At 41.9% G+C, this 12,671-nt stretch overlaps 1 protein-coding gene across 3 annotated transcripts in view; it reads left to right on the top strand.

Annotated features, from left to right (window-relative positions):
* LOC133170215 (myelin transcription factor 1-like) overlaps positions 1-11,747 on the top strand; it is a 67,243-nt gene extending 55,496 nt beyond the window's left edge. Inside the window, exons 13-25 of one of the 3 annotated variants that reach the window (XM_061302950.1) lie at positions 259-473; positions 1,167-1,354; positions 2,471-2,728; positions 3,342-3,496; positions 3,633-3,695; positions 4,671-4,739; positions 4,965-5,027; positions 5,312-5,392; positions 5,846-6,067; positions 6,200-6,291; positions 6,385-6,488; positions 6,816-6,959; positions 7,128-11,747. In XM_061302950.1, coding sequence (XP_061158934.1) covers positions 259-473; positions 1,167-1,354; positions 2,471-2,728; positions 3,342-3,496; positions 3,633-3,695; positions 4,671-4,739; positions 4,965-5,027; positions 5,312-5,392; positions 5,846-6,067; positions 6,200-6,291; positions 6,385-6,488; positions 6,816-6,959; positions 7,128-7,268 — 1,795 coding nt within the window. In that variant the 3' untranslated portion in view covers positions 7,269-11,747. The remainder of the gene's footprint in view (positions 1-258; positions 474-1,166; positions 1,355-2,470; positions 2,729-3,341; positions 3,497-3,632; positions 3,696-4,670; positions 4,740-4,964; positions 5,028-5,311; positions 5,393-5,845; positions 6,068-6,199; positions 6,292-6,384; positions 6,489-6,815; positions 6,960-7,127) is intronic. The other 2 variants (XM_061302959.1, XM_061302968.1) reach the window with 2 other exon arrangements.
* Positions 11,748-12,671: the final 924 nt, after the last annotated feature.

Raw genomic sequence — 12,671 nt, 5'->3', positions numbered from 1 at the left:
CGAGAGGGCTTAAAGCTCATAAATTCCGTGCTGTACGACATCCAAATGTGCCCTCCGCTGATAAGAGCGCTTTTAATCCAGCAGCACTCCCACTAAGTACACTGTTGCTCCTATCTTGCCTCTCTCACTGTCTCGCTGCACCTCCCTCTCTTATTCTCTCATTTGTTTTTGTTTTTTCTGTGTTTGTGCGATCTTCTACTCCACTTCCTCCTCTCGTTAGTGTTTTACCCTGACACTCGCTCCTTGTCGTCCTCCCAGGCCCATGTGCTTCGTAAAGCAACTGGAGATGCCCCAGTTTGGTAGCTACAGGCCCAACATGGCGCCAAGCACACCTCGCGCCAACCTGGCCAAGGAGCTGGAGAAGTACTCCAAGGTGTCCTTTGATTATGCAAGCTTTGATGCTCAAGTATTCGGGAAGCGTACGCTTGCGCCAAAGATGCCCACCAGCGAAACCTCACCCAAAGCCTTCAAAAGTAAGACGCTTGGCCTGATACAAAAGCTGTATTTTTAGTTTTTAACAGTTACCATGGACACAGTGGGGGAACGGGCGGGGCATAGAAACCGCAATCAATTACATCAATTTTCATCACTTAAGGTGACAAAAATTTCAGTAAAAAAGAACCTTCGCTTTCCATCAGAATGGGCATGGAGCGCGCTTGAAGTCACACTGTTAAAAAATGTGTTGTTTGCTCAAAGTAAAAGCTAAAAGGAAATATCATACATTTTAATTGAGGGACTTAGTTTGTCGCTACACTAAGATTAATTGACAAGCACAAGCAGAGAAGAAAAAAGAAGACATTTGCTCATACCTGAATCAAGTTAAAGGTCAGATTTGTATGCACTAAGAAAATCCCCCAAATTCTTATGTTCTTTACAATGTCAATTTCATGTCCATTTTACATAATTATTTGTACTCATGTAAATGTTCTTGTTTATACTCAAGTTCATACATAATTCCAAAAAATAAAATAAATGGTGGGTGATTGGCATTTTAGATGAACAACAGTTTCTTCAATGTTGATTTCAAATAAGAATTCTACAGGGACTTTATAACGTCATATATTTATAAGCTTGGCCCTCCCCCAAATCCCATGCACGCCCCCGATTGTTACGATTATTCATAACACAAATGTCACACACTTTGATGACTTCCTTTTTTCTTGCAGGTAAGCCCTCATTCCCCAAATCGACATCGCCCAGCCTCAGCCTCCACGTTTACGGCAAACCGTCCTCCTTGGCCTACGACTACTCGCATGATGCCGAAGCCGCCCACATGGCTGCCACCGCCATCCTCAACCTGTCCACACGGTGCTGGGAGAAACCCGAGAACCTCAGCACCAAACCACAAAACAAGGTATGTCACTCGCATTTGAATCTTGTTGCGACCTACTTCTTAGGCGAGGATCAAAAATCCATTATTTACAAGGTATGTCATCATCGTAAAGATCACTCCTTTCATCTCTCCTCAAATCTCAATAATTACTCACGCATTGTAGCACGAGACACAGCAGGGCACAACTCTCTCCTTTCTCTTCTTCACGTTTGTGTCGTCCCACCAGTTGCGTATCATCAAATCGGGCGCTGAATCACAGCAACAGCGGCGGTTGAGATGCACTTGCATCACCTATCCTGTTCCCTTTCATCCTTACATCCCACACACTTCTCATGTGGCTGTTGAGTTTGGCTCACGGCCAGTTTGCTGGATTACTTTTACACCACCAGGTAGCCATTTTTTTGGGGAGTGAAGAATCTGAAGCACAGATCTCTCACCTCCCTTCATTCTTTCTTTCATTTTATTTTTAGTCCTCCCTTCTGTGCTACAGTTTTCTTCTGCACTCGGTCGATATCCTGTGATATTGTTTACCTTCTCTCAGCACGCACAAAGTGTAATTGGAATGCCTCTTTGGCCTTAAAGCATTTTTCTTTCACAGTGATTGTTTCATCATTTTTCCTTTCCATGTCTTGGTTATGGGAAGATGTCTTGGACATATATATATATATATATACATATAAATATGTGAATGTCTGACAAACTGCTGTTGTCTCAGTGTCACATGACCTGGCTTTGTATGTTGTACAATGTCTCACGTCAACAAGGACATACGTGGAACCCGAGTCCGAGCCAGCTAAAAATCAATAATGGAACAGTGAGCGTGTCAACATGGGCATTTCTGGGAACACTTCCCATTTCATCTTCTCCTCCATCCTTTATATGTTTTTTTTTGTTGGTTTTTTTTTGCCTCCGATTAGCCCACTTGCACATTGCCATTTTACAAGAAATCAAACAAAACAACACAATCTCTTCCCTTAACCAGAACTGGACACAGATCAGAAACAGACCCACTTTTGGTCACTGACTCAATATATTCAACTTATTTAAATCAAAAGAGAAGCGTTACAAAGCCAAAGTTCATTGTCACGTTGAGATTTGTTGCATAAGAATACAAGGTCACTTCTGAATATTCCCCAGGAAATGGACATTGAGGTGGATGAAAATGGTACTCTGGACCTGAGTATGAAGAAGCCCATCAAACATGAAGGCAGCCTGTCTGGCACCAGCCCGGAGGTCCGTTCCCCAGACCCTTCTTCCTCCTCGTCTTCCTCTCTGCATCACGGGGGAAGCAGTGGGATGACATCACCCAACCTTCAGAGCTACAAGCAGGAGGAGTGGGAGGGGCCTCTGGATTTTACCAAACACAACCGCCAAAGGGAGGAGGAAATGGACGAGGTCAGTATGCTGCTACTGTGCAAAAAAAAATTTGTGAAAATCTGCCAGTATTCCCTACGCCGTTGATCAAAGAGGCGTCGTTGCAACATAACGAAATCCCAGAAGAGGGATGAACAAAAAAAACTCAACTTGTTTATTTCCTGTAGCCCTTTCCTCTTTCTATTGTTCATTTATGTCACAGAAGAAGTTACTGCTCAGTTAAAACATTGCACCGAGTAACAGAGGTGGTGTGTCAGGTGCATTGCACCATCCTTTCCGTATGCTAATCCTACCGCTTTGAACTTTTTCAAAAGAAATATAAAGGGCTTGATTTTAATGGCAATACGGTGCATTGAGACAAATCCTTTTCACCCAGAAAGTTATTCAACTCAAAACAGCGGGTTCACCGTAATTAGAAAAGTTTCAAACATTTCTATAGACTCAAAATTGTACCTTTTGCACGGTAACATTTGCAGACAAATCAGGTTTTAAAATCTCACAAATTATCAAATCCTCCAAATATGTTGATAGAGAACCGTGATGGGGAAAAAAAAACGCAGCTCAAGCCACACACATCAACAAGGATGACCGAGGTAATAACTATCCTATTAAATTTGATTTCCACATTTTCCAGATGGATCACGCCGGGCAGTCATATGTGTCATCTGACCCAGAGGACAGTGACATGATGCAAGACTTAATGGAGGACAGGAAGTACCCTGGAGAAGTCACCACTCCAAATTTCAAGGTCAAGTTCCAGCCCAAGGACAGCAAGAAGGAGCTGCTTTCGTAAGTATCAAGACGATGGAGAGTCCCAGTAGGCACGCTGAGGCAGTTTCCATGTGTGCATACTGTATTGGTCTATTCTGTAAAGAGAAAAAAAATGGCAAAAGGTTTCCTTGTTTAAGTCTTGGTTTATGTCCAGATGTCCGACCCCGGGGTGTGATGGCAGTGGCCACATCACTGGCAACTATGCATCTCATCGCAGGTACGTGGAGCAAACATTTTGCTTGAAAAAAAAAATACATAAAAAACAATGGGTCACTTTTCAGTGATTCTCAAAAGTGTGGTATGAGTACCATTGGTAGTGACTGGGCACCCCCTAGTGGCACATGAAAGAATCACTGGTTGGTGTACAAATCCATTTCCATGAAATACAAATACATTAATTGTGAAAATCAAGTGACGTACATATTTGAGATGATATTTGTTGTAAAACGTTTGAGGACCCCTGAGCTAGACTTAAGAGCAAGGAACCAAGTTTAGCTAGCTGTCTGCATGGACACCACATACTGTAGAACCATTTAAAAAAAAGTGGTAAAATGCAGTTGGCAGTTTATCACTAGTATTAGTGTACTGATAGTGATTAAAGTGAACTGTATTAGCAATAAAAACTTGTATTTAAAATGGCATTTTGACATTCCAACCATAATGTTATAGAAAGAACAGAACTGCTGTGATTCATTATTATAAAACAGATACATTTCTTTGTTATGGTCATAATTGCAACGTATTTAAGATATGATTGTTACAGCAAAATACAAAGTGCACGATTTATTCCTAAGCCTATACCTCATTTTCTTAAATGGTTGAAGGCAAAAGCAGCGCTAATTAATTTGTGCCCCTGACTAACTACTTGGCATTAAGAATAACAATAAAAGTACACGAGATGCTGCCGAGACGGTGTCCACTGAATTCAAAGCACTGATTATTTGATGCTGTCGCTCCAGAGTTAGCAATGTCCGCATAACACCAAGAGGCAAAGACGGCCAGTGACACTTGGATATGCATAAGTGATTTACTCCTTGCCGCCTGTCCTCTTTTTCCTAAATGACCTTGGTATGCCTCGCAATCTTGATTCCCCTTCACTCACGTCTTTTTTCCCCTCGTACCTTCTCCTCTGTCATCATCCTCTTCTTCTGCCTGTCCTTCACTGACTCTCCTCCCCCAACCGTCCCTTCAGTCTATCTGGGTGTCCTCTCGCTGATAAGAGCCTCCGGTCCCTCATGGCAGCACACACCCCTGAACTCAAGTATGTCTGCGCTACACCTTCACTGCTACTGACACTTGCCGCCACGCAGCTTTGATTCTGCTTGTCTTTGATTGTTTGCTAATCCGAGCTTGGATGACTCTTGCTTTGATTCCAATCGCTGTCGCTGTAAATGTGCAATAGCAAGCCCTTGGAAAAAGTGTGACACGCTGTAAACCCTAGCGGCCTTCCTCTCATCGTCAATGGCAATTATTATTTTTCCGCCAGATGTCCCACCCCAGGATGTGACGGCTCAGGTCATATCACGGGAAACTACGCCTCCCATCGAAGGTAACACATCAACAACGAAAGGCTCATGCAGCCACTTGCACAGACAGACATTAACCTTGCACACACACAGTCAGTCAGTCAGAGAGGCTCAGTGACAGTTCGTGGTAGAATTAGACAGGGACCACACACACATATTACTATAATTCTATGATTTCGTCCATATCTGGCACTTTTGTGATTTGGTTGAAGAACATCTCTTTCTCTCTCTTTTTTTATCTCTAAGAAATCACTTGACCAGCCCTTTCTCGACCTTATGTTATCAACTCCATACTTTCTGTTTTCAGTCTCTCTGGGTGCCCGCGTGCCAAGAAAAGTGGAATTAAAACTCCTACCAAGGACAACCAGGAGGACTCGGAGCTTTTAAAGTTCGTAAAGAAAGCCTTAATGTCTGCTTTTAGCAAGACTTAACGTGAAATGCAATGAAGGCAGAGCAAGGAAAGTCACTGTGAATCATATGCAGAGGTAGCGACCTGTCCACGTGACTGCGTCAGTCAGGCAGGCCCTGACTCACGGGGGAAAGACATTGAGCTGCACATAGTGACTGTCAAAGTCAAGTAATGTAGAGCAGTACATAAGAAATACATGCACTTCCCGTGAGTAGCTCATTTTGCCAGTAATGTTATTGTTTGTATCGTATAATGTAAACGACTCAACTGAGGAATTTTTGGGGGGTGTGTTACTTCAGTCTTCAGTTCATGTTGTTTGATTCTTCTTATCTAACCTTTGCACCTCCTCGCTCTTTTCCCTTCAACACTTTCCCCACATCTGTCTTTCTCCCCCTCTTTTTTTTTTTCCCCCCTTCCCCTTACGATTTGCAGATGTCCAGTGCCGGGCTGTGACAGCCTTGGACACATCAGCGGGAAGTACGCCACGCATCGTAGCGCCTACGGGTGTCCGCTCGCGGCCCGCAGACAGAAGGAGGGTGTCCTGAACGGCACGCCCTTCAACTGGAAGGCCTTCAAGACTGAAGGACCCACGTGTCCAACCCCGGGATGTGACGGCTCTGGACACGCCAACGGCAGCTTCCTCACACACCGCAGGTGAGCTACACGCAAATAAACGCTACAAGTTGACCTCGGGAAAGAAAGTCTTTTGGTTTGAATTTAGATAACAACTGTCGCATTATATTCTAGCACACATGGTGGTTACTTATAAATGTGTGCGTCGTGCAGTCTCTCAGGGTGCCCCAGGGCGTTGTATGCTAAGAAAAAGGCCAAGTTTCCCACAGAGGACTATCTGAGCACCAAGTTCAGAGCCAGTGATGGTAAGATGGTTATGTGTCCCCAAAAAAAAAAATGTTTTAAGCAAATTCACTCCTATAAAGGATTTTGAGCTGATCTTATTTTTGCCCATTTAGTTTTGGACAATGACGAGGACATCAAGCAGCTCAACAAAGAGATTAATGACCTCAACGAGTCCAACAATGAAATGGAGGCAGACGTAGTCAACCTGCAAACCCAGGTGTGTGTCTCTGTTGTTTTTAAATGAGACATATTATGCTATTTCATGCTTTCCACAGTGACACATTTATATGATTGTATATTACGTTTGGCATTATGGCGGTCTCATTTCATATGATGGTGGCTATTTCTATGGTCGGTTCAGTTGAACTCCGCCTCCATGACTCGAGGTGCGTTCAGTGACGGCTCACAAAGTCAAAGAGTCTCAAAATGAACACTGATTCAATGCACCAAACACCTTACTATGTGTTGAAGGCATTTTCAGTCGACAGCAAATGGCAAAATGCGCACGTAGAATAATGACGCTAACTATATATTTGCGTTGCAGATCACTTCTATGGAAAAGAATTTGAAGAGCATCGAGCATGAGAACAAGATGATCGAGGAGCAGAACGAGGCTCTTTTCATGGAGCTGTCCGGGCTGAGCCGGGCCCTGATCCGCAGCCTGGCTAACATACGCGTGCCGCACATGGTGAGTTCTTGACCACAAATGCACACGTACCGTACACGCACAACAACATGGATGACCATGCATACGCACCTGTGCAGCCTTGAGGTCATGAGTTAGCGAAGGTCGATTCGCTGCCATTAGTTTGGCCTCAGTCTCAGTCGCGACTGGTTGTCGTTTGCGCCACAACAGGAGCCCATCACGGAGCAGAACTTCGACAGCTATGTGAGCACCCTGACCGACATGTACACCAACAAAGACTGCTTCCAGAGCCCCGAGAACAAGGCTCTACTGGAGAGCATCAACAAAGCTGTGAAGGGCATCAAAGTCTGAGACGCGCACACGCCGAAGAGCCAAGCCGCCCTAGCGAGCGTGACGGAGTCACAGGGATATTATTGAAATACATCAAATAATAGAAATCAAAAACAACACAAAGGGAATTCAGGTTATTTAAATAAACACAACCCAGGGAGCATCGATGAGCAGAAGAGGACGCGGACCAAAATCCCCACCATGCTGCTTCTGGGATCAGTGAAGATGCGAAGAGGAAAGGAATCCTTCAGGCAGGATGGCGAAGGCTACGATGAGCTACTGTATCTGAGGCGTTCAGTATGCCGTGTGGTTACTCGTATATCTCTTGTGTGCCCTGAGATAGATGTGCTTGAGGACAAGTTCACTGTTGCCCAGATGATTCTTTTTGGTTTGTTTGTTGGTTTTTGTTTCTTTATTTTGGCTTTGATCGCTCGAGGATGGCGAACTCGGGAAAGGAAGAGGAGTCGAACTTTATTTCCGTAGCATTCACTGTGGCAAGTATGTGTGTGTTCACCAGCTCTTAATAGCCCAGCGCACGCACGCACACACACACATACACGCACATACACAAACACAACTCAGCAATATGAAGCATGCACTAAAGTCATTGTGTGTTTGCTGTGCGTTATTAGCGCACCAAATGTTGATCCCGTTTTGTGAACGCAGCTGATCCAGGACCAGCTAAGCTTGTGTTCTTTCCAATGGCTGATTGATTCCAGCAGCAGATTAACAACTTTGCTTTGAAACCATTGAAAATTGGTTTTAAAAAGAAACAGAAAACAGACATGGCCGTAGTCATAGTGCGTGCACACATTTTCATTTAGTCATATCAATAGTATTTATATCAACATAGGAATTGCACTTCATTTCAATGAATAGTTTTGTGGTACAATGATTATTGTCATATATGAATTATTTAAATTTGTGTACTTAAATTGTAACTTATTGACATTTATGTTATTGAGGTTTATTTATTTGAAGCAATTTATTTATTGACTTTGTAACACAAACAGAATGCATCTTTACCGATTGATATGGAAGCGATTTGCAGATGTCTTTCATCGATATTTTGAGAATCTTTATAGATAAACGACAAGGCGTATTTTTTTTAGTACTTTTTAAAACAAATGTTTTATAACAAAAAGACACCTTTTGCATATTTTTTCTGTTTTTAATTATTTCGTCATTTTGTTTATGTTCTTTCTGGTACCGATATGTTCCGAAACACACTACTGGAAAAAAAACAAATAATTGAGAAAATATGTATTTATTATTTATTCAATATGAAAGTAATTGACTGATGGCTGTATATTTATTTTGTTATTTATGTGCGTGATGTGACCATGATGAGTCTGAGTAGTCTTAAAGATCCACCGATCCTATTGAAATAAAGACAAAAAAATCAGCACAGGTATTGTTTGATTGCGTAGATATACCAGCAGCTGATTTGACAAAGTGAAAGCAATCACGGTCGTGTTGCTATCTATTCTCTGTATTGTTTATGCCAGCTCATGTTTGCTTCTGTAAAACAAAACAAACAACAACAAAAAAAGAACAAAGAGCAAAATGTAACTGAAAAGTGACCTCCCCAAGCATTTTGTAGCAGCCAAGATCACTTACCCCAAACCTTTGTACAGTAACGTCCAATATAAGCTCACATAATGCATTCGGAAACTTTTTTTTTTCCGCTTTGATCCCAGCTCAGTCATGCATCTGTGGAGCTGTATTATCGAGGTTCATTTTCAAACACACAAAGCAAACTTTGGATGGCCTCCGTATGACAAAAATACACACCCTTGTAGCCTTACTGTAGATCTTTAATTTTGTGATGCACAAAGTGCCAGTAAAAGAAATGGGAGGAGAAAATTCTCTTTATTTCCAGGTTCTTGGCATTTTTGCAATGTTCTAATGTCTGGTCATGGGAAGACCACGGTATCAAGAGAGTGGTGATTGTTTCAGATGCCTTTATTTCTCTGCCAAGATGGCCATAAGTACACTATATATTCATTCTGTATAAATAGATATGAGAAATGCTATATATATGAATATAAACATACATATATTTTTCCAGTGTAATTGTGGACTTGAACTTCTACTCCTTATCAAAGCGTCGCTCGAGATGTGAGGGCTGTTATCAATAGGAGGCAGTTACACTAAGACCTGCTCAACTGTGGCTTTAAATACAACGCTCGCTCGAGTTGAAGGCAATTGGGAAATGTTATGTGTTACAGTATTCAAAAAAAGTGTTACCACTCTGCCCGCTTTTACTTTCTTTGTCTGTCTTTAATTCAGAGATGTGAAAAAAAAAACATCTGAATCTGGGATTGATAGTCCGTGTTTGGCTCTTTAGGTGTCATGTAAATTCCTGTAGAGTTCAAGGAAAAAACAAAAAAGGGACAATGAAAAGGGGAGGAGAAATCAACGATGATGGCTCGGAATAATGTTCTGCACATAGTGTTTGGCTACGTTTGTGCAGTTTCTGTATTGTTACTGGTAACCAACAGCTGGTCCTTTCTTTAATGTTGAAACGAGCAAGTAGGAGACTTTTGGTGTTAAATCTGCCTTCTGAATGCTCTGTCGCAGCTTTCTGTGGTGTGATCCCCGTGTGTAACTGATGTCAAAGGCATGTTGTCAGTGTGCTTCTAGCCAACGTAGAATGAAACTTCCATGTGCACTTTCTAAAGAACTGTTGAAAATGCCAGCATTTGAACCCTGTTTGGTCCAAAAACAAGCCTCCTTCTTGATTCTGTGCCCCCCCCCCTCCACCCGGCCCCCATCCCGGCCCCCTCCGATAAATAAATAAATAGATTGGCTTCTCTCCGCAGTGACACCGCAGGTCAGCAGTCAGCTGGGGCACTAAAGCAAGAAGGCGCATAGTTATGTGTGGGAGTGGGAAATTGATTTGCCAGGATACCAAGATTTCTCTTTTGAAAGCGTTTGTTGCATAAATATGAGTCCATCACTCAAAAGAATGTCAAAGCTTTTTCCTGACCTAACCCCCCCGCCCTTCTCTTGTTTCATGTCTTGTTTGGATGCATTTGCTTACCAAAATATAGCATAGTCTCTCTCTCGCTCTTGAAATGCACAAGAGTACTGTCCAAGATTGTGAATATTTTCCCAACGTATTTGATATGGCATGACCCCTTTTAAACTGCTTGGTGAAATTGTCTAGCAAGGTATGTTAATGATGCTCACTGAAAAAATGTAACATTCTCCAGAAGAAAATGTCAGCCGCAGTAGCCTAAGGGTGCTGAGTCTGTGCCCACAGATTGTATGTTTACTTATTTACATGAAATTGCCCAGAAGATGGAGTCACGAGTTGCATTATTACTGTTAGAAAAGTGGGAATGTCCTTTAAAAACAAAGCGGCCAGGGCCAACCATTTTGACCCCCCTCCCTCTCTTTTTTGAGGGTGCCAGTGTTACTTTCAGGGAAACCAGCCTGGACAAAATCCAGCAGTGAATTCAAAAGTGAAATAAGAAGTGGGATCTGCATTCTGGTTTATCTTGAGGTTCTCATCACAGTGTTGGAGCAAAATGACAAAGTTTGTGTGGCACATTTTGTTAAGCTGACTAAAACCAAAAGAGCCCCCTCCAAGCCCCAATTGCCTCCCTCCCTCCCTCCCGCTGTAGTATCAAGATGTGTGGTCTTATCATGTGTGCCTTTCTCATGCCACCCATTCAAAAATAATGGTATGTTTACACTGCTACACAGTTTGGAATGGATGTCTTTACTTGAGGGGGTGTTTTAACAAACAGTCACAAACAAGCAAACATTTTGTTCAGGCAAAAAAAAAAGAACTGTGATCTCATCTGTTGATTCAGGTACCAAACTGCACGGACAGTCGCTGTGAAGGAATAAGTAAAACAAACAAAACAAAAACATCACCCCTTGATATACTGCATCAGTGTGCAGGGCATTATTTTGAAACAAGTGGACGTCTGTACATATTTCTGTTAAGAGGAAACAGTGTTATAGTTGTTGTAATGCAGACAATTGGTTGAAAAATAGTTTCTGACAAAAGAAAATGCATCCCCAGCCAAGGCTCGTCCTGCTAGCACATTTTTACAGAGATGAGCTATTTTTACTGGTGATTTTCTAGGCATTGATATTGATATCCTTTGAAATAAGTGCAAAACTTCCAAACCTACTGTACAAGCACTTCCACTATGATAGATTGTATGGTACCTTTTGTTACTTTTGTAGGCGTGGTTGTTACTTTGCTACTGCACCATTTTATAAAGCGGGACAGGTCTTGGCTGTGTGTCCTCGGGGTATTTTGTTTTCTTTCTGGTTTTAAAATATGATTGCCTTTTTCTAATTTATTTTGAAGTAAGACACTGTAGTTTGGCCAAATTTGTGATTGTGTGTTTGTGGACTCGTGTACATGTTCCCGTGTCAGTGTTCTAACCCAGAGAAGTGATGTCTGTTATTGTGGGCGTATGAATCATTTTAAATGTTCTCTCTGAAACACGCAAATAAAGAATCATAGACAAGGAACATTCTGTCCTTTTGCTATTTTGTGTTTTGTTTGTGATCTAGTTGGTGAAAACTGAACAGGAAGAGTGTATTTATCGACACTTTACTGTAAAATAGATCCACGTGATTTGGAAAGTCAACTGGGAGCTTTTAACTCGAGGGTTGACATAAACTCGTTTAGCATTTCAATATGATCACAAGTTAATTACCAATTGTGGCTGAGATCAATTGTGCATAAGCAGTAGCCATGACAATTTTATGACTATTACTCAACAATATGGGACATCATATTGTTTTAATACAGTTGCAGTATTCATGCTGGACTGTACTGACCTCTGGTGGAAAAGCAAGTAAGTTTGCCATGCGTGGATCATTTACATAAAAGAAGACATCATTTTTCTTGCAAGGGACGAGGTCATGGTGCCCTTTCAGAGCTTGGCCTTATCTCGTACAGTCTAATCTCAAAACTGCCTCAAAGCGCTACTTCGCTGAATGAACAAAAGAAACCTCATTACATGGCCTTGATGAAAGTATAAGCAAATCAACTGTTTCATCTTTTATAACTTTCTGTGTGTTAATGGTTACTGATTATTTGACTGTTCATATTTCCAACACAACCAAGTGAAAAGTCAACAAATGTTCACTACATTTTTGTAACATTGGTTTTTGAATACTGGCACTACTGTCAAAAATAAAACAGCTATCTAAGATGTTGAGCAATTTGTCTCTCGATTCAAACAATGTGCATTTAAAAAAACAACAACAACAGTGACCAGTGTAACTACTGTACTGTTTGTGATTGGTTGCAGTCATATCACGTGGCCCGGTCCAATCGCCTTTCTACTGGAAGGGATTTTGCAGTAGCGATGTGCATTCCAGTTCTTTTAAGTGAACTGAATCTTTAAAATCAGGTCACTCAAAAGATTCGTTCAAACAAATCGTTCA

The sequence above is a fragment of the Syngnathus typhle genome, linkage group LG2 (assembly GCF_033458585.1).
Source record: "Syngnathus typhle isolate RoL2023-S1 ecotype Sweden linkage group LG2, RoL_Styp_1.0, whole genome shotgun sequence".
Lineage (NCBI taxonomy): Eukaryota > Metazoa > Chordata > Actinopteri > Syngnathiformes > Syngnathidae > Syngnathus > Syngnathus typhle.
This window is presented reverse-complemented; position numbering and strand designations above follow the sequence as displayed.